The 21,130-nt window shown below is 43.4% G+C and overlaps 1 protein-coding gene across 1 annotated transcript in view; it reads right to left on the bottom strand.

Moving 5' to 3' along the window:
* KSR1 (kinase suppressor of ras 1) overlaps positions 1-21,130 on the bottom strand; it is a 73,686-nt gene that overhangs the window by 13,443 nt on the left and 39,113 nt on the right. The window contains exons 3-11 of the mRNA XM_055796675.1: positions 10,762-10,909; positions 8,139-8,610; positions 6,762-6,766; positions 4,793-4,853; positions 3,621-3,704; positions 2,976-3,037; positions 2,768-2,874; positions 2,272-2,440; positions 954-995 (exon numbers count right to left, since the gene is read on the bottom strand). Coding sequence (XP_055652650.1) covers positions 954-995; positions 2,272-2,440; positions 2,768-2,874; positions 2,976-3,037; positions 3,621-3,704; positions 4,793-4,853; positions 6,762-6,766; positions 8,139-8,610; positions 10,762-10,909 — 1,150 coding nt within the window. The remainder of the gene's footprint in view (positions 1-953; positions 996-2,271; positions 2,441-2,767; positions 2,875-2,975; positions 3,038-3,620; positions 3,705-4,792; positions 4,854-6,761; positions 6,767-8,138; positions 8,611-10,761; positions 10,910-21,130) is intronic.

Genomic DNA, 21,130 nt, shown 5'->3' with positions numbered 1-21,130 from the left:
ATGACATTTTATACTTTAATCTGTTACAGGTTAGAAGTTTTAACATTGCAATAGTGAGTATTTGTTTCTTATTCAGGAATTATAAAGTAAACTCAACCACAGACAGTATGATTTTATACTTCATATGAAACTATATTCATCTTTCCTAGTACATACATGCCTGTATACTGACCAAGCCCAGTCTTCTTCCCATTCACCTACTTACCTGTAATGCCTTTCAAGGTCAGTCCTTGTCTGTGAATTACTCACATGCCTTCAAGTTGCCTTGGATAACCAGAAATATCCTTATGAACTAGGATATTTGGTTTTGTCTATACTGCAAGTCATGTATTCCAATACACCTTGTATTCCAAGACACCTTGTCTGCCCTGCATCACCAGTGCACAGGAAATTCAGCTTGGGTTGCAAATCCTTTCAAAATTCAGAGTAAATACCCTGTGCCTGGCATCCTACATCATCAATTCTCCCTTTGGAAACAAACAAGCTGTTTCTAAGGGCTCACGAACAGTTGACTGGGAAAAGTTTGTATGTGCAAATCCGCACGCGAATAGTGTTACACCATGGTGAAATCCCACAGGCAAGAGCCTCCATTCATAAAGATGGGCTCAGCCTTCCCGAACCGACGGTGCCCGTTGATACTTGCCAGGCACATAACCCTAGAGCCAGCCTTTCTGAAGTGGACGGCTGCGTGTAGAATCCCACAGCAGAAAGCCACTGTTTTACACCTAAATATTCCAAGTTTCACCTTAGTATGTAAACCATGTCACTACCTCGTATTAGGAAAGAGAGGTGTGAGTTCTATACTCAAATAAGAGAATGTTTCAATTGTTTTATTAGATACCTTTTTTTAAAAAAAAGCAGAATTACTGTTCTTGGGCAGCATGCAGAAGTTTACAAACAAGTTACTTTTTGGCAGTAGAAGCTGGTTAGTAGAATTAAAACAATCAACTCACCTGGGAAGATAAATTGTTGTCTATGCTGAATGTAGTAGGCAGCTTTTTTATTAATTAGGGTTTTTTAAACAGTACAGCAACAAAAATTACCAGGAGAAAAAAAAAACAACACAAACAAGTTAGAGGATCATCAGTAAGTGCCCCATATGCATTCAATGAATTAGTCCCAACTCACTGTTGGGAAACAGATTAGTAGATTATCAGCCTGCTTGAGGGGGTGGATTTCTGCACATGCATTTCTGGAGACTGTGACAGATGATACTTATCAAATGAAAGCTAAGTTACCAATAAGCAAACAGTCTGGCGGGAAAACAACGCATTCACACTTCAAGTGGCAGAAGCAAATTTACAGAACCAGGAACACTAAAAGGCAGGCCCACGTAAAGGCTGGTGCTTCGATGCTCTCTCATGTCTTCAGCTTTTTGGAGATGCATCCAGAGAAGCTGAAGCTCATGAGCCATCTGCAAGTAATTTTTTTTTTTAATTTCAGTGAATTTGAGCAGTATGTCCTAACACAAAGTAGTTGCAGCAGAATCCTTGTACTAAACTGGCTCTGCTTCTGCTCCTTTTGGATAGGCTGAAATAGCAACTTTCACTCACAGATCAAAAGCCGATGTAAAATACAGCAATGCTGAAGGCTAGATGTAGCAGCTATTGAGCTGCATGTGACTTCATTTCCAGATCAAAGGAATTAAATTTATTCTCACTACGTAAATCTTTGCCCTTGTCAGAGTTTCTTGCCTCTGTCAACCCCGGTAAAGATGGCACATTTGGGTTCTTAATCTGTGAAGTATGTAGGGTAAATACTGCTCCTCCATACACGTATGGCAATGGTTTAAAAGTGAGTGCTGATTGTTGGTTATCTTTTGGAAGAGACTGGTAAAGTAATTCATTCCAGTTCTCATTTTTATGTTTTGCTCTAGCAATCACCTTACTCGTGATTTAAAGCCACTGGTGACCAAACACAGCAGGCAGCATGCATTTTACAGTACAATGAGAAAAGGAAGGGAAAATGATGTAATTTATTTTTTTAGTCCTTTTCAAAAAAGGAGAAAATAGAAAGATCAAATCATGTAAGAAAGGTGCCGACATTCCTCAGTAATCTGTCTTCTGCAAAGGTATCCTGTTGATACCATTTTAAAACTTGTAGGAACACCGTTTTCTTTTATCAGATAACAAGATACACCTTCACACCTCGCTTACATGACACAACTGTGTATTCAGAAACCTGCAACTACCTGTGAAGTCTCGGTCAGCCCCTGCTTGCATAGAGGCCTTTCTGGTCTTGGCAGAGATGTCCTGAAAAAGGCAAGCGTACCTGGGAAGTTAAATCGTCCATCCCTCTGGCCCATAGGAGATGGGTTTGGGGGAGGTGTTGCACTGGGAGGGTTGGAAGACTGGAAAGGTGCTGGAGAAGATGGTGTGGATGAGGTTGTAGAAGAAGGATTACTACTGGAGTCCAGATGATTTATTGCTGGTGGATGCTCCTGCAAAGCAAGGAAAGTCACTTGTGAGAAAACAATAAAAAGAAAGAACGAACTCCCTTCAGTGTTTACCGAACAAGAGAGAAAGGAAAGCTGTCCCTAGCCTTGAACACAGCACAGTTCTTCTAAGCGAGCAGGCAGCTGAGGCTGTGGGCAGCCTACGTTTTACAAGGAGAAGACGACACATCAAAGTCTCCTTGCAAAGTGAAAGCTCAAGCTGCCATTCTTGCTCCAAGCAGCAAGTTACTGCTGCCACCTCTCCTTACTGTGGCCTCTCAGACTTACAGACACCAGACACTTCAGTCACCACACACTTCAGTCACCACGTACCTTTTTCGTTAGTGCTTTGGGAAGAGTTCCGAACTGCGGTTCTGTTGGTCTGTCTACTGGATTATTGATATCAGAAGGGACAGACTCTGTTCTTCTTATTTTTGTTACTGAAAAATGAGAAGAGAGAAAAAAGCTTTAATCAGACTTTTTATTCTTGCTATACCATCAATTACATTGAAATGCTAAAAATTTGTAGAAAATTACTTACTGGGAAGGAAGGATATTCTACAAGCAGGTGCCTCTTTAGTACATTTGTTGTGACATTTTAATCTGAAAGAGACACATTACGTGTTAAATAGCATCTTGTTCTTTCCTAAAAAGAGGAAGCCTACCCTTAATTTGTAATTCTTATGCTAATCTCAGAGGGAGTTCTGGAATGCTCCGGGCCCCAGAGCAGCATACACAAGGATTCTTCATATGAATGTATGTCATTAGACTAATGAAACCATATACATGCCTTAGCATCTGATTTATTTTTAATATAGTTACCTTCACTAATTCTTATCCAGTAGCAGTGAAGCAGTAAAATCTCAGTGATCTGGACTAACAACCCAGACAGAGAAGCAAAACCTAAAATCCTCAATGCTATTTAGGTATCCAGCTCCCACTACAAGTTTTGCCCATGATCAGGTAGGAAGTCTGTGACCAGGAAATAAATTTGGTTCATTCACGTGTCAGGCTGCCAACCTAAAGTGTAAGTCGATGCCAAGGCATCCCTTTGCCAGTTCAGAAGCTGACTTTAAAAATGATGCCACTGCTAAGAGTGCATCGCATCAAGAGATACTTGTTACAGGCAAACTTTAATGAATCAAATGCAAAATTCTTCTGACAAAGGTCATCACTGTGTGCTCACCTGCAGTACTTACACTTCACCCCGAACATCATGCTTTTCTGACAGACTTGGCAAATCTGAGATAACCAAGACTTTGTAGAGAACCTAAATAGAGACAAGAGAGGAAAAATGATGTTAACTGGTGCCTAAAGGAAAAATAATGTTTGTAGGTAGTTACAGACAGGCCATACTTTAGCTCTTTCCGAAATGGGCAAGTGACATTATGGAAAAAACTTCTCACTTTTCTGATCAAAAGCAAGCGAAAGAAGGCTGGCAGCAATGCTGCTGACCCCTTGCTAGTTCTCCACTCCTGGAACAGGGCTGAGAGGTGCTCAGAGGTGTCCCTGACAAGGAGACAGGGCACGCATGAACACACATCTCTAGAAGGTCCTCAAAGCTGCAGCTCAGATCTGAAGCCTCATGCAGTCAAAGATTCCCCAGGTGAGAGTATCACTTCTTTCCATAAAAAAAAAACCCTCAAACTGGAATTGAGCTTCACCTCATGAAGCAAGCAAGTACTCTGAGAGGGAGCAGCCAGCACATACTCCAAGTGCAGCTCCGGCTGGTGAGTATGTGATGTCTGTCAGTTGCTGGTGTCCCTCCTCGAGCCAGCAGGACATGTCACGTGGTGCTGGTTATGTTCACCTGAACATCTTTGTAGAACTGGGATCCGATTTGGGGGGTGGTGGTGGGGGTGGTGGGAGTGTTACCCTTTTACCAGGAAATTAAAGGATAGGTTTGATCGGCATTAAATCTGGCTGGCCCAGTTTTGGTTTGGATTTGGAAAGGGGATGCAGGAAGCTACAACGGAGGAAAAGGGAAGTCTATGCTCTTCCCACGTAGGAGGAAAGAGCAGCTTCCCTGTCATTTGCAGCAGTGGAAGTGTTTAGGAAAAGGCAGTGATACACATTTGGCATGCCTGGTCCTATCAGCCCATACACAACGTTGCTACTGCTGGCACACCACTCAGTACAGAATCACAAGTCAATTGGCTTTTGAAAAAGGATTTCAAGTGCACATATTAAAAAGAAATGAAGGTGAAATACATCGTTAAGGCTGAACTTAGCAAATGAGGCACCTGACTTGAAACCTATCTTAAGAATCGTGACTGCTACGAACACACTAAAGAGGATGCTGTCCTGGTCTGACCCCAGTTTTGCTCCTTCGTGGCTCCCACACCATGCGTTGCTTACCTGTGTGTTACGGCTAAGCCAAAGTCTCTTCGTACCGTTTGAGGGGATCCTTGGGAGGGTTCTGATGGAGAACAAGAGATGTTTTAGGGAAGCATTACTTACAAGCTTGCTTACCAGTCTAGACAGAAACAAAGCAGTCACTGTCCTAGAAATGGACTAGTAGCCATGACACTGTTAGTAGCACAGCTGAGACTGGTTTGCCTTCTGCTGTAAACCTACCACATACTACTCTTTCACTTCTTTTCATACGGAGGCAATGTAAAATAAGATCTGGTGGAATCATATTTCTTCCTTTTTTTTATGTTAAATAATTCTGTTTTATGTTTAGGCATTGCAGAAGTCCACCTGATGAGGTGTAGGCCATCCTTAAAGGGGAAAGTCAGACTTTACTCCCAGTTAGTTTTCTCCCAATTGCTTTATCACAAATACCATCACCCAGTTTTCATGCAGTGTCAGTAGCCTTCAGAATATTCTTTTACACTGAAAATCATTATCTCCATTTTATAGACAGGGCCAGCGTGACCCAGAAGAACAAAAGCATTTATGTGAGATCACTTAGCTAGCCAGTAAGTGCAGACACAGACCTAGACTTCAAAAGGCCAGTCCAGCACTCCAGTGGTTACACCACGTAACTACCCAAAAACTCTCAAATACTAAGATTGTGGCATATTTCCTGAATTAAATCGATAGCCATATTGCACATCTGGAGAAAACTCAAATCTGCAAGCGTCAACACAGCTTCAAGGCTGGACACTGTCAGACACTGAATGCTTACAAAAAGCCAGTCTCCTTATTTGACCCTAGATGGCACCAGATTCTTTTTTATCATTATTCCAGTGAACTTTTAAAGGCGTCTGTGGTCTTCAGCGTCTTAGAACAGGCTGGAATGACTAGTTGCTTTTCCAAGGAATACTGCTGATCTAGTGTGGCCATCCAAATGCAGTCATCTGAATTAATCATAATGCAACAGGTAAAGGAGGTAAATCCTTACTGCAGAATCCTGATGATAAAAAAGCCTGGAATTCATTGGGACTTAAAAGAACCTACAGTACAGATTTTAAAACAGACAATATGAATATATGCATAGAAGCACCAGAATTCTTCATTTTTGTTTGAATTTATTCTAATGCCTTTTTTATTTATTGCATAAATTCTATCACTCCCCACAGATAAATACCCGTATTTCTGCTTGCATTTTCATTTTACGATTTTCTTTCTATATTTTTTAATTTCTGAAAGTAATTCCTGAGAATTTTGTTTTAAAGGGCATTAAATGGATGTGTGGTGCTATAATGTCCTCATTTGGACTTTCATATGTTACAAAAAGGTGAGGCTCCTATCTCTCTGCATTAGCTTCCAAGGTTACAGGTTGTGTCTGAGACAGACACACGGAGTAACATCAGGATAGCTACAACACTAAACGGCATTGATACCTTACTGGATAAAACACAGGTCCTAGTCTTGTAAGCCATTAAACATGAATAGACTCATCAACATCAGAGGAAGCATTCCACATTTAAGCACATGCCAAAGCCTTCCTCAGAAGGTTGCAAGTGACCGCTTAATTTCATTAGAGATACTTGGCAATGAATATCCAAAGATACTAAATGGTTAGATACGAAGTTATTTCTAGCACTGAGGCATCAATAACAGCTGTCTGAAGTCACAGACAGGCAAATACACCCAAACCCCTTGCCTTAACCCTTTGTTCCTTTTTATTCCCAGTATTCCTTTTGCTTGCTTTTGTCATCTGAAGAAATACCAGGTACAAGAAAGACCATGTAAATGTCCTGCGGTTCTCCAGTAGGGCGACAGGCCAAGCTCCCGTTAGAGTCAACAGGAACTCGGGGATAGAAGGCCCTGCTGAGGACCTCCGGAGGTTGCACAGGGATGACCAACAGATACCCGACAAGGACACGATCTTCACTCTCAGCAAAGAAATGAAGACAGCCCTGTAAATATCTCTTACCAAACCTAGAGAGAAAAGAAAAAAAAATTTTTTTCAGGTATTCATATTCATGTGACAGGATGCACACTTTGCTAGAGCAGAAACTCTTTCCTGCAGCGTTTGATGTCAGGTTTACAAACACCTCTGGTTTGCACAGGCTCCTGAAGTTGCTGCACAGCCGATATTTTCCTGCGTACAAATGGCAGCCTTTGCTGGGTAAAGCTTCAGCTCCAGCCCGTGAATGAAGTGTACAGGAGCGCATCTGAATTTTGGCTTGCAGACGAGGAGTGTTAATGGGCTCTGCAACTCCATGGAAGTGCCTGAATCACAGAAGTGCTACATTTTCCAATACCTACCAGACTTAATCAACAGGATCTGGATCACAGCAGAACCAGATTCTTATCGCTGAATTTCAAAACAAAGCTGTGCATTGGCCACAGCTGCCTACTTGCTGCATTTAGACATTCCGCAATTTGCAGGTTTTAGTATATAATTCACATGCACTCACAGGGTGGAAGAATGCTGGACTGCTTACAAGGCTACACATTTATAATGAACTCTTTCATGTCAGTCAGCAGGCAATACCATACTGCAGCATCAAAAGCACAGCCATTTGCTGTTAATGCTCATACTGAAAATCTCAACTCCATTCTGAGCTGGGCTAGTTTCCCTTACACAAAAATGTGAAAGGTCCTGAGCAGAACAGGCTCTTCGCACTCTTCCAGGTGGTCAAAGAGTTAGGGTACGTTGTAATGATCCAGTGCCTGCTACAGAATTCGGATGCTGACCTAAGTTTAGGGATAGCCAGAGTCTTTGGAAGGCACTTTTTTTCCCAGTTTCAACTATTAGTTAAATGTTAGATTAATCCCTTCCATCCTGCCTACACAGAAAAAGTGTATCTCAAAGTCTGGATCAGTCCAAGAAAATGTGTAGCCTAAGACTGTTTTTCTTGTTACGGAGCTATAGTTGTCTGTACTGTCATAAATGTGTTTTAAAGCTCACACTAGCAGCTAAAATAAAATGAAATCATTAAAGGATACCAGCCACCTGAACTGTGGAATTTTTAAGGACAGAAGAGAATTCTAGTATGTGGAAATGGCTATTAGAAGCTTGAGAAAAACTGGTTGGGGCCCTTTAATAGCAGCAGCCATCCCAACCCGCCCAGCAGGTGCAATTTCAAATAAATTCAAGTAAATTTCAAGTACAGTACTCTACTAACAAGCAGCTTTTGTGGCTATCTTGCAATATCTCACTGACACAGATTATCAGACTACAGCGAAACCACAACAAGGCAACTGAACACCAGCTCTTTCACGGTCAGAACTGGAGCACTGAATGCCCTTCGGTACAAGCACAGCCCACCAGCGCTTGAGGGGAAGGAGGAAGTGTCATGCTTACTTTATTGGAGGAACTTCATCTATCCTGTTTCCCAGCTGTGATTCGTGGGACTTGCTCCTTGTGAGGGTTGGGAAGTTAGGTAGCAGCTGAAAAACCTTCCGGCAAGGGGGAGGAGGAGTCCGTGGTGGCTTCAGCTTATGCCGTCTCTTGGCTTGAGGAGTGGTTGGCGGAGTGATGGTGATGGTGTGAGGAGTCCTTGGCGTTAACCTTCCACTGTGTGCGGGGAATGCAAAAGGGTCCAGGAGGTTTTCTGCATAGACAGAAGGTCCGTGACTTGAGGCAAGAGAATCTGAGGACGGGATGGTAGATACTGACACAGAACGCGCCTGCTGGCTGCTGCCCTTGGGAAGGTGCGGTGCAGAGGGAGTCCACGTGGGTACAGAGGAGCAGGGGGCTTCAGTCGTGTTTGCAGAGCTGTTCTCCCGGCGTGCCTCAGAAAGATTCATCAGCACATCATCTTTTAACTCCCCTCCTGTACACCAATGGCAGCCACGTTAGCGATTGGTTAAAAGGAAAAGCCAATGTATATACACATACATTATGCTGCTTTGGGCTTTAAGGTGGGGGTTTTCCCTGCTCTGCCCCTGGCCAAGGTGCAAGCCTAGTTTCTCCTCCCCCGACACACATCAGCTGAAGTAACCTTTCCAACGAGAATGGCAGTAACTACCCTCCTTTCCCATCTGTAGCTGTGTATCTCAAAAGCTAAAGTCAGGTCCTATGTTCTAAGATGGGCTGAATTTTAACAGACAGAGGCCCTGCTGAAGAACGTGCGATATACATACCTACCTAAACCAGGCACCCACATCCCAGTGTGAACCTATGTGGGTTTAGTGCCAATCTGTTTAGACAATTCTGTACATCCAGCCTGGCACCCTGTCTGCTTTTAGACTGGGCTGTAGTAAAAAGAGGACACAATTTCCTAACAGCCAACAGAATCGCTAAATACCACTTAAAGTGAGAAAGGCCATTAGACTGGAAATAAGGAATATCTAGGAGCTTCTGATACTCATTTGGCCACTTTTTTCTCTCTCTGGCATGTAACCAGTGCCTAGAACTCACCTGACACCTGGAGTACTGGGGCACTGCTGTTCAACTACAGGCAGCAGCAGCACCCAGCACAGAGCTGCTGTGTTTGTTCAGGCTCTGTTAGATAGAGCTGCACCAGGGACAGACAGCAACCACCACGTCCTGCTGGATCACTGGTTCAGCCCAGCACAGCCTGCTACAGACCCTAGCACAGTAGTTCAGAATGGTCCAGTACAGCCCGTAGACCAATTCTGGGTACAAACTGGGGGGGCGAGGTGGGGGGAAGTACAAGGGCCTGCAGCAGCCAAGTGGGAACACACAGCTTACTGGGCTAATTTCAGAGGCTTAATTCATCACAGTAGCTCTCTGGCTTAATTTTAAGTATGTCCTTAATGACTTACATGAAGGTGAAAAGTCAAAGCTTCAGGGCCTGTTGACTAGTCAGTGGTTGAAAAGAGATCACACACCTGGATTTTTAAAAACGCCATTTCTTTATAATAAGTGAACGCCATTACTTCTAACAATGGCTGGTTTTGCCACAGTATGGATGGGAAATATTTGACAATCCAGGATAAGAAAGATCAGAAAAAAGGAAATATGAAACTGAGCTGTTTGTCAACTTTTTCGTTAACTAATCTTTATGATTTGCAAATGGTATGAACTGTCATAATACCAACAGGAAACATCACCTTTCAGTGACAGATTAATAATTGCTACAAAGAAAGATGTGATGCACGTTAGTACCAGTATGCTGTGAGAAACACTCTCGTACAAACAGATTTTACAATGCCTTTGAAAATAGCTTGGGGAAGGTGACAGGGGAAGACAGTGAAACAGCACTCTGGGAATCCTGAGCTTGACTGATCTTAAATAACTTGGTCAGATCCATTTGGATGGTGAACACATGCATTTATAATTACACAGTACCCTTCTTTCCATAATTTCCAGGTACTCTTCTTTCTAGCTCTTGAATCCGCTATTGGAATCTAGCAATGATTCCATCAGTACTAGCAGTCAAAGAAAAATAGCAGGAGACAAGCGGTTTTAAGGAGAAGTGAATCACCTGGCACACTAGAAGCTATGCAGTAATAGAGGGCTGCCAGAGCAATGCTTTTTCTCTTTCAAAGCACTGAGCTGAACAATACTCGGGCTTCTGAGCAAAGTAATGCCGAACAGAATGACATCTTCTCTCTGAGCTAGAATATTTGGGGAGGGGATTACCTGCAAGAAATCTGGTTGTATTCGTTAGGTCAAGGATATGTGTACTGAATGATGGAGGATTAACTGGAACATTAGACACAACTCTGAACAGAGAAAGAACACGGATATAGTCTATTAAGACAGGATGCTTCTACATACATTTATTTCCATTTATTTATTTTTTTGACATGCTGTCAAAACCAAATCCAATCCACAGCTCTAGATGCACGTGATCACTGCAACTTCATGTACATCCGAGAGCTATAACCTGATGCTGCTTACAGAATATACCCAAAGACATTACCCAGAGGTTTCTGCAGATTGTCTCGTATGAAAGGAAGCAGAACAGGGGCCAGGCTGCTGAGAAACTAATGCCACAGAACAAGGCAGTCTGTACCTGATGCAGTCACCTTCCGTAAGCAGCTCAGCGCCCCATTGAGTCTGGAGCACTCCTCGTCTCTGGCACCACATCTCTTCATTGTTTCTTTCACCTTTGACTCATTCATTTCTAGTAAGGCATCTAAGGTTAGCTCCTCTGGTATTCTCTGCAGAAAAACAAGACAATACGTTTTTGGTTTTAACACACACATATAAATAAGATTGTCACTTGTTATTCTGATGTACTTTAAATAGTGCCACTGTCTCACTGCCCAGTCTGACTCATGATTTACTCATTTTGGTATTGCATCTCTCTTCAAGATCACTGGGTCAGGAACACCATGTGGCAGATCTCAGCAGTGCTCAGCAGCTGCTCTCTCCCCTCCTACAACACGAGCGATCAGGCCTGTTCTGGAGTGTGCTCTGTATCACTAGGAAGTTATGGTCATTCTCAGGTATTTAAGTTAGGATTAGAGGTGACTGAAATATTCTCCTCTTGTGGAAAGTTAGTATTTTTGAAAAGCTAGTAATGAAAGCATAACTTCATTAAAAATAGCAGTCAGAAACAAAACAGGCCTAAAACCTGAAAAATGTCAGATAAAGATGTTTGGCTTTTCAGTAGGGAAATGAAAAGTAAAAACAGTGAAGAAAATAACTTCTTTTTGTTAAACAAAAATAAATGTTTTGACAGAGAGATAGCGACCTCCTCCTCAAGCAATTTTTCCTTCATTAGAGAACCAGCCTTACTCGTATCTCGCTTGGAAAGATATTTGTGCAGAACTCCTTGTACATCTTAATAAACCAAAGCCCCCAAAGCGATAAAGTTTAGATCAGGCAGACACAAAAGATTCAAGAGACTGGGAAGCATGAAATGATGTGGTATTTCCTGACACAGAATTGAGCTGTGTCGCCTCTCTCCTCCCCCATTCAAATGTTTCCAGTGTAAGTCTGCAGCAATTGTGGTTTATAAACAAAACCAGGATATTTAGCCCAGATACCCAGGAATTTCCCTGAAAGTTTTGCCTAAACAAACCTCACTGCTGCCTACTTTCACAATGAGATCACAAATTTCACAGTATTTGGCCTCCTTCCTAAAGTTTCAACTCCTGGAATCAAGCTATAGAAAAGGGTTTCAACTTTTTATTTGGAGGGGAAACTCAAAAATGTACCTCGCTGTTTGGAGAAACAAAAACCTTGAAATCCTCTAGATGCTTAAACCCTGCTTCCAACTACAAATCAAATTTGAATGTTACTGAATGTCCTTTAACAATCACATCTTTCTTAATCCAGACTCATGCCTTTGAGATCTGACGCATCACTTTTAATTGTGACAGTGCTAGAAACAGCCCCAACCTTTGGAGCTTTGTAAGTGGTAACACAAAGAGTAATCACATAGTTTCCATTTTTAGTAACTGTTGCATGGGGCAAACAGAATAAATTAAGAAAGCGCAGAAATCTAAGAAATGCATCCTGCATCTTCTGTCACATGCCCTGAACCGGATGAAACGCAAAACACAGCTGACTCAAGGAGAGGCCAAGAATTTGAATGAGCAGTAAGCACAAAGCGAGTCCACAGCAGAGCCGGAGTTCAACGAAGTTTGGGTAAATTTTCTTGGTTTTCTATAATTAATATTAGCAGAACAACAAAGCACAGATATCCCAGCTGATGCTAGGTATTATTATTAATTTTTCTGCACACTCAAACCACCAAGATGCAGGGGATGCAGGGGTAAGACTGGCCCAAAAAGCTTGTTCTTGAATGAATTCCACTCAGATAAAATGCAGGAAGCACAAAGCCTCCAGCAAAAACACAGTGCAAAATCTGCCCTCCTGGGATTCCCAACCCGATATTACACTTCAAAGGACAAAAAACTCCAGGGGTTCAGATCATCTGAGCTGAAGCTGGAATGGGTTTCCACAACTCAAATATTCCAGCACAAAGCCAGTACAGGTTTGTTCACACAGAGCCCTGGCCAAACTGGGCTGATAACAGAATTAAACCAAGTCTTTCTTATAGCTAGCTATTTCTGCAGCACCCCCTGAATTCCTCTCCCCTGCACGCAGACCGGCAGTTCACAGAAGCATCTTTGTTCAGCGCTGTCACAAGGGCAGTTCTGTGATGCAGGACATCAGCCTCACCGCAACACAGGCAGCTCTGAAAGGGACAGTGACTGGGGGCAAACATGGCGCAAGTTTTAGCATAATATGGAAGAAAGTTTTCTACACCACCATGGGTGCCCCTGTGCTCTGGAGCAAGGAAGCTAATGTTTCCCCATTAAGCAGAGGGGAAAGCTGATGTCTCTTACAAAAACATTTATCCCATTTCATGCTTTTACATGGTTTTAAGAGTCAGTGGGATTACAGCGATGTCATTCTTGAATTATCTTCAAACATTTCCTCACCCCCACCGCTCCCCACTAAGAAAACAACCCAGATTACACAGCCACTGTTTCAAGCAGCAGCGTCATTCTAGACCCCGGTATAAGCTACCAAGTCATGTCACCCAGCATCACCTCACTTCGCTATCCTTCACGTGACACAAATGTAACCCGTAACTTATTAGAGCTATTAGTAAGTCAAGCAGTAAAATGGAAGAGACTAAGACTTCCTCAGGCAAGCAAAGCTTTTCCATCACAGCCAGTTCCATGGCCCAGACTTTAAATGACCAGCGCAAACAGCTGAATGCAAGGCCAGCTGGGATGGGACTGGTCGCAACACCATTAAGGATCTGGTTTCTCCAGTGCCTGCTCAGTGGCAGGATCCAGAGTGGACAGGCACCACTGAGCTGAAGTGTTCGTGCTCAGGGTAGTTACCAGCACAGGAGGTACCAAGGCTTGGCAGCAAACAACACTGAGGCTGGCAGAAAGGTTAGCGACCCACATGGCTTCAAAAAAGCAAGTGTGGCATCAGATACTGAAAAACATTCTCCCAGTTTAGAGGTCACAGGAAAGTCAGTAAAAAAAAATCCCCAATAAAAAAGCTTTACAAATCCCAAAACACAGATGCTAGAAAAAAAGGAGGAAATCAGTCCGGTCTGCAAGCCTGTGCCCACTCAAGTAGCCCGAATGCAGTCAGACTCTCCTCTCTCTGCTCTCCTACAAGGAGAGCAAAGTACAACAGTTACCTAGGGCAGATGCCACCAAACCTTTGGCAAGAGCCTTGTACCTGTACGGCTAGTCCTCAGTGAGGTAGGAAACGGGCAGGCCTTTGGACTGAAAAAAATGAGTATACTGAGTCCATGCTTCAGTTTGTATCAATAAGGCAGAACTGACTATTTTAACTTAACGCAAATTAGCTCTCCTGGTTGTATAGACAAGACTCAACTTGGGAATTCTCATTCCCCACAGTAAGAGTTATGTGGAACGGCATCCAGGCACAGCTCCTGGTTGTAACAGCACACACACTCACTGCTCTCCAGGCACAACTCACAAGCACAAAATTGCTGAGCTCACAACCAGTAGAGATGCCCGAGGACTGCAGGGATGGGGTGCTCCTGCACAGTGGTGTTCAGAGCCTACAGATCCTTCTCTCATTTCCAGAGGGGAGCACAACCAAATGTTTACTGGCACAAAGAATTTAACTGTCCTCTTTGTCCTACAGCAGCTTGATGGTTAAACTCCAGGATTGCCTGTTCTTTTCTTTTTTAAAGATTAAACCCCTGCTACCAGGAATCCCCAGCTTTCACTTCTAATTTGCAAGTCTTCCTGCTTGCAGAGAAAAACCTTGAAAACATTTTTTAAAAAATTATAAAACATTCCAAACTATTGAGCTTTTTAGAAGTGTTAGGGCATTTTTTCCTTTGTCTCATTCATTTGCAGGACACAATCACTACGGGGGGGCTTGATCACCCCTAAGCTGACTAGTTTCACTTCCTTAAGCAGGTCTGTGCTCTACAGCCCGATGTGTGGCCTGCCATGAGAAGCTGTAACGGCTCACACAAAGCACAACTGAGCAGCAAAGAGCAGCCCCAGCTCTTTACTGCGAACTTTACTCTGCATCCCTAGCACGATCTCACGCAGACATGCACCCGACGACAAAGGGCCCAGCCTGCTGCTAGCTTGCCCCCTTCCTGGGCCTGCACAGAAAGTCCAATCTACTCTTTTCTCAATAGTTTAATTTTAGAAAGACAGAATAGCAAGTTGTAGGAAAGTGTAAGTACGGAAAAGGAGATTATATTTAAACAATCCCAATGACCTTGAATCAGGAGAGCTCAGACTTTCTGAACCTGCTGCCAGCCCCCATGACACGCGACAAAAGAAATAAGCCTTCAAAGAGGGGGGAGGGAGGGGAAGTAAGAGGCTTTCTTTAAACAGCCACTCATGTGCTGCACATATGTGGTGGCTTAATATAAAACTGGTCAACCTGATCCCTGTAAGATTGGCCTGATATTATTTAGCTCCATCGTTAGCCCCCCAGCCAATGTGATAACCATAAGGATCACTAGTTCAAGATGGCTCTTCAAACAGGTTCCACTGCTGCTGATGCTCTGGCTCAGCTGTTGAGCTGGCGGGGAAGAATGTCCCCTGCAAAGCACCCTGACAGTGTCCACCTCAGAGGAGCATGTGGTGGGCTGCAACCCCTCCAGTGCAAGCATAGTTCTGGGCCCTTGCAAAGGGGTTACTCCCAATCTTCAGCACGGAGGGTGAGAAACATGGGTCCAACAGACCTCTCCTTACCTGCCTCTTCAGGGGTCCTGTGGCTTTAAAAAAATACAGCTTTAAAAAAAAAATGCAGCTTAAAGGCTGGCATCAGGGCCAAGTGAAGTACCATCTCCCTGGGCACACCTCGCCTTGACTACAGAATGGCAGAAGAAGCTACAAGATATTAAAATACTACTCTAATAATAAGGTCAGAGTAAAAAAAAAAAAAAAGAAAGAAAGAAAGAAAAAGCAGGAGAGACAGAACCTGCTTTCAATCTTTCAGCACCTCAAAACTGGCAGCAAAATCTAAAGCCTTACTCACCACATACTGTTCAGCAGAACTGATGCTAAAAAGCCCAGACCAGGAAATTATTCCTTTGTACAACAGGTAAGAGGACTTTTCTACAAAGCCTGCTGCTTATCAGCCATACAGACTGTGCGCTTCATGGTACACATGTTTAAAAGACAGAGAAGTAAATCACGGTGAATCCAAGAAGCCATCCAAAGGTTAGTCTCAATTAGTTGGGGTGAAGAGTTCACAATAGTCTTTAATCTTGTCTGGTGTCCAACTTAAATCCCTGAAACATGGCAAAAATGCTGGTATCTAACACAGTGGATGGGTTATTTTTGGTAAAGATTCCTCTCTGCAGATAAGCCTATGGAGCTAATGCTGCTGCTAACACTCTGCAAAATCAGTCTGACCTGCTCCTCAACCTAGTAGACATGGCTCTTCCTATAAAGCTAGACAGTTGTCAAGGCCCCAAATGCCTCCTCTTAAATCAATACATTCCCTCACCAATCATCCTCCCACAAATCAGCAGATGCTAGAAGAGAAAGCCCATTACATAAGGTGCTTAAATTCCCACCGATGGCTCTAAGCAAAGCATGTCAGGATGCTCTTAAGAACATCTTGTGCCTGCTAGTTGTTATTTTGCTCTGGTTTTCTGGTGTCCAGTGGAGAAGGTGCTGAAAAATTGTTGTACTATTAAATTTCTGGAAATTTTACAGGCTTTCTGGAAAGCCTCTCACATCATATTTCTAGCTTGCGTTAAGCCATGGGTATATACAGGCTACGATTTCACTTATTGTCTTCCCTTCTGCTTCATCTCTGACACAACAGGTGGGGTGGAAAGGAGCTAACAGTCCCAGGCCATTCCCATTCAATATGCGCTCGGCGGAGAGGTAGCTGCGGTCACTTACTACTTTTCTGTGGGAAGACTGATGTAGAGGCTGCAGTGTTTCACTGCAGATCCTGAGGGGTAGCAGGAGCCTGTGCTGACCTCAAGGCATGAACAATGCACAGTGAACAAGGCTGCAAGGGGCACCTGGACCCCTTGGCAGGGGAAGGGAACCCTGACAGTAGCAGAGACTATTTTTCAAGAGCTGTTTACACTGGGGAGAGGCCTTCAGCTGGAACAGAGCAATGGAATTTTAGATCCGGGAAGCCTGCAGGACAGAGTTAATTTGCATACACACAATTAGCACATTCAGGATCTCTGCTATCTGGCAGTCCAGTCAGAGCTTCTGCTGCCAGACCCATGGAAATCCCCATCAAACAGCCAAAGTCCTCATAGTCTGTTCATGCAGATATGCCCACAGAAAAAGATGAGAGGATACAGCTGTGGAAACCTGATAGGCTTAGGCAGATCTGCCTCTTCTATTCCCCCAACCAAAGTAAGGATGCACACACATTGACTCCATGCTTTTCCTCCAACAACTGATCAGCACGGTCTGCTACAAGCTAGATTACAGCCCACGCAAGTATAACAACCTGCCACGGTCTCATAGTATGAACCTTATGCCAATGCCTCATCCTCTACAGGGGCAGCAGAAGATCTTAGCAGACAAGCTAAGTGTGCCAAGCGCTGCCCCTGGCTCACTCAGGAACCACTCTCGACTACTTACAAGAAAGTAGGTCTTTGGCATGAATGCTAAATAGGAAATGAGACAAGTTTCACAATCAAACAGGAGGCATTACAAAAAAAAATACATACATTAGGTGTCAAATACATTCCCCAAATGGAACAGTTGTAAACCAGACCCAACCACAGCACTCTTTCATCTGCTCCCACATAGTGTCCCTGGTGGCAAAGTTCTGCTTATAGCCCGCAATCACTAGGGCAGGATTTGCCCCTCCCTGTGCATGACAGTTATCTACTCTAAAAACAGCTTTCCAAACTTGATTGACTGGAACCCCTGCTACATGCTGAGCGGGGCTGGTTCAGACATGTTTCAGAAGATAAGGAGATGACTATGTTCTTAAGTTACTTTTTAAGATGATGACAAGTTATATGTGGGAACAAATGTAATAGGTTTCTGGGAAGAACAATGGTAAAGGCAAAAAGGATTTTTTCTGTGCTAAAGAAAATAAGCCAATAGATGCTTTTTTAATCTCTTCTTTTTGATAGATGTGCCCCAAGCCCAGAACCCAGTAAGCAGCTCCGCAAGAGACTTCTTCCATCAGCCTGAGTGGGAACAGCGCTCTGTCCGCATCCTCCTTCCCTCCCACTCCCTGCTCAGTTCTTCACTCCAGCTCTCAAGGGGAGCAGGGTAATCCAGACCAGTATATTTTTCTAGGTCTGTTTTCAGAGCAACTTCTACCCACTGGAGACCACTACACAGCTTAAATATATCTTCTGTCTCTATGGCTTCTTACCACGTCTTTTCTAGTTCTCAGTTCAAGTATCAATTTTCCCAGTTTCAATCCACCATACTTAATCATTTATGCAACATTTCTGGTATTAAACTACACATACACCATGCTAACCAACTCTAGGACTCCTAGGCAAAAACAAGGACTCCAGCATTCGCTAGAAAAATACTTGACAATAAAGTTACAGAACAGTATTAGCCCAGCTCCAAAAGAGAGCCTGCTCCACGCTAGCCACCATTTTCTATGATAAAAACCTGTCTGGCAACTGATTAGAGGAACTATAGGAAAGAAACAGAAATAGCACAAGTTGGGGTGGGGTTTCAAACTTTCCTCACCCCTCAGAACTGCGTATTCACAGACAGCAAACAGGTTCACAAACTCGAAGCTTGTATTCACCACCTACCTCCAAGTCTGCTAGGTCCACACAGAACAGCCCTTTCACTCTACGCAGCATGACCGGCTGACTGTTATCCATGTTCACAGGAGTTTTAGCTGTTGCCCAACGCCATAAACAGTGCATTGTTGTTACTATAATCTCTTCCAGAACTAAAGGATTTTACAAGCAGTCATTATTCTTGTTTTAAATATAGGTTTTCAAAGAAAGACTGGAGCCCAACAACAAGACAGCAATTATAACAGCAAGAGCTTTCAAGCTTCACAATGTCTAGAGCAAGTCACTGAGCAAAAATAGTCTTCCTCTGGACTAGAGGAGTCAGCAGATACTTTAAATTAGAGCCAGTGCTCTATTTCTGACAGGAGAGCCTGGGAGCTTCTGTGCTTCCCCGCATGACAGCTTTATTTGGGAGAGGGCTGGGGGGGAGAGAGGGGAGGGGAAGAGAGGGAGAGAAAAAAAGCATTGTTCCTCTAACTGCTGAGCTAAAAAACTGCTTGCAATTAGCCTGTTTTTCGAAGGTGTTATGTCACAGATCATCACAATCTCGAAATGCTCCCTCCAGCAACACTAGAAATGCAAAGGGAATCAGAACTATTTAAAAAGCAAAAAACCATGAACTTGGGCCTTTCTCCTGATTTGCCCCTGACAAGTGATGGGCCGCAAGGAGAACCCTCCTGCACACACCTCCTGCATTGTACCTGCCGTTTCTATTCAGTTCTCAGAGGTGGCCAGGGAAGGGCTCTGTTGCAGCTGTTCTCCAAGGTACGTGGCAACTTCTCCCAACTAGTTTCAGAACCTGAAGGTCTCAGGAGAGGGCCATGTGCCCAACATGAATACACTGTTAGATCTGTGGGGTTTTCCTTCTCTTTGTAGCACTTTTTGGAAGCATTAAGAAGGAAACCTAGTATGACAATTTTTTACAGTGAGCTAACTATCTCAGAGATGGGGAGTCATACCTTGTACACCAGCCACAGAACCAGGTATGGGACCCGAGTGCCCCAGCTTTCATTGCCTGACCTACTCAGTTGTCTCTTTAAAGGCTCCCTAACCACCTCTCTCCCCAGTCACGTCACAGGCAGCGTACATAAAGCTAAGAGAAAACATTCTATATTTCTTAATAACTAACCTATTAAAGCTCCTTCTGTCAGTGATTTCCATTTTGAAAGCATTCAGCTGAAATGCAGTTCACATGCCGTATGAAATCTAAGCAAGAGCAGGAATGATCCCGTGATACCTGTAACATTTCTGAAAGACAACTCATCGTGGACAAACATCTCCCCTACACTGTCTGCTGAAGTCCATGCCACAAACACAAACAGTGGCTGCATTGCTATTTTCTAAGCAGTGACATAACAAGACAAAAGAAAAAAATCACTGCAAGAACAGAGCAATTCATTTATTAGTCCAGCTATTTCCATTTCCCCAGATTACAGCCTGTTCCATCATGTCTACTCAAAATAATTTTAATGACCCAATCGGTGTTGCAGTTCTCCTGTCCAGCTAATATAAATGCCTCAGAAGCTGTCTGCAGCTGCATGAAATGGATATCAAACTTCTAAAAAATAACCATACACTTGGAATCACAGAGGAATTTAAATGCTTTGTACACCTCGTATTTCTGTCCCAGAGAAGGAACATGTTCATTACACTGGTCATTACTTGGGAGGGGGTAGCAAGAGAGCACAAATAAAAATAAAAATAATAAACAACTGGAAAATTTCCTCTTACTGCCTTAGGCCAAAACTGAATTTGTTCACCCTTTTTAGTGAGAACACATACAGAAGGGCAGTCTCAACCTTCTTTGCTCCCTGAATTAGCAGGATGTGGCAGATTTGAACTGTCCACCTCCCTCCCCCCCTTCATCCAAGTCCACCCCTTCTCTTCACCTCTTCCCTTCCCCCAGTTCTGCAGGCATCACAAAAGATTTAAAAATGGGCTACAAAGACATTCTTTTAGGCTCAGGCAATTCCAGTAACCTTAGAAACCAACAATAGTTAGGAGCCTGGCAGTTTGGCCACAGCACCAGGCTGCTTTTCTGTTCTCTCATTGTCACTGCTGCACCTTTAGCTGTGCTACCCAAAAACTTGCTGGGCTGGAAGGCAATATCCAGCATCACATTCAAAGTAAACAGTAGTAAATAAAAGGAACAACTTGGTCCTGAACTCATCCTATTTCACCATAGCCTGCTTAGTTACATCAGGACCAAGTTGGAATAACTTTCATGAAAATCTGTGGAATTTTTCACTCAGGCAGATTCCTGCTGTAGTCAAAGAAAATTTTTCCTTGTGAAAGGATCAAAGGAAACTGAATGAGAACACTGTCATCCAGCCTGCAGGGCCAAAAATGGGGAAAAGAATGGAAAAAGCCTTTTCTGCTTTGTTCAGCCACCAGTGGACTAAGCTCTACTTATACTGCCATTGCTGCTAGACTGAGCTGAAGTGTCCCCAGTACAGAACAGCACCAGGTAGTCATGCACAGTTCAGACCCAAGGGACCAATCTAATGTCAGTGCCTTGGAGTTCCCAGTAACCATCTAAACGCTGCTGGAATTTCAGGCTTCCCTTCCAAGAAAAAAAAAAACCAAAACCAACAATGTGCCAGAGACAGGGGCTGGGGTCCTTGGCTTACGTGATCATTTTTTATTCCAGCAGAAGTGTCAGATTATTCTGTGCAGTAAAGAGACTTGCAGTCATTTGCATGTT

Source organism: Falco peregrinus, chromosome 2, assembly GCF_023634155.1.
Source record: "Falco peregrinus isolate bFalPer1 chromosome 2, bFalPer1.pri, whole genome shotgun sequence".
Taxonomy (NCBI): Eukaryota; Metazoa; Chordata; class Aves; order Falconiformes; family Falconidae; genus Falco; species Falco peregrinus.
Note: the sequence above shows the minus strand (reverse complement) of the source record. Positions and strands in the feature narration are given on the sequence as shown.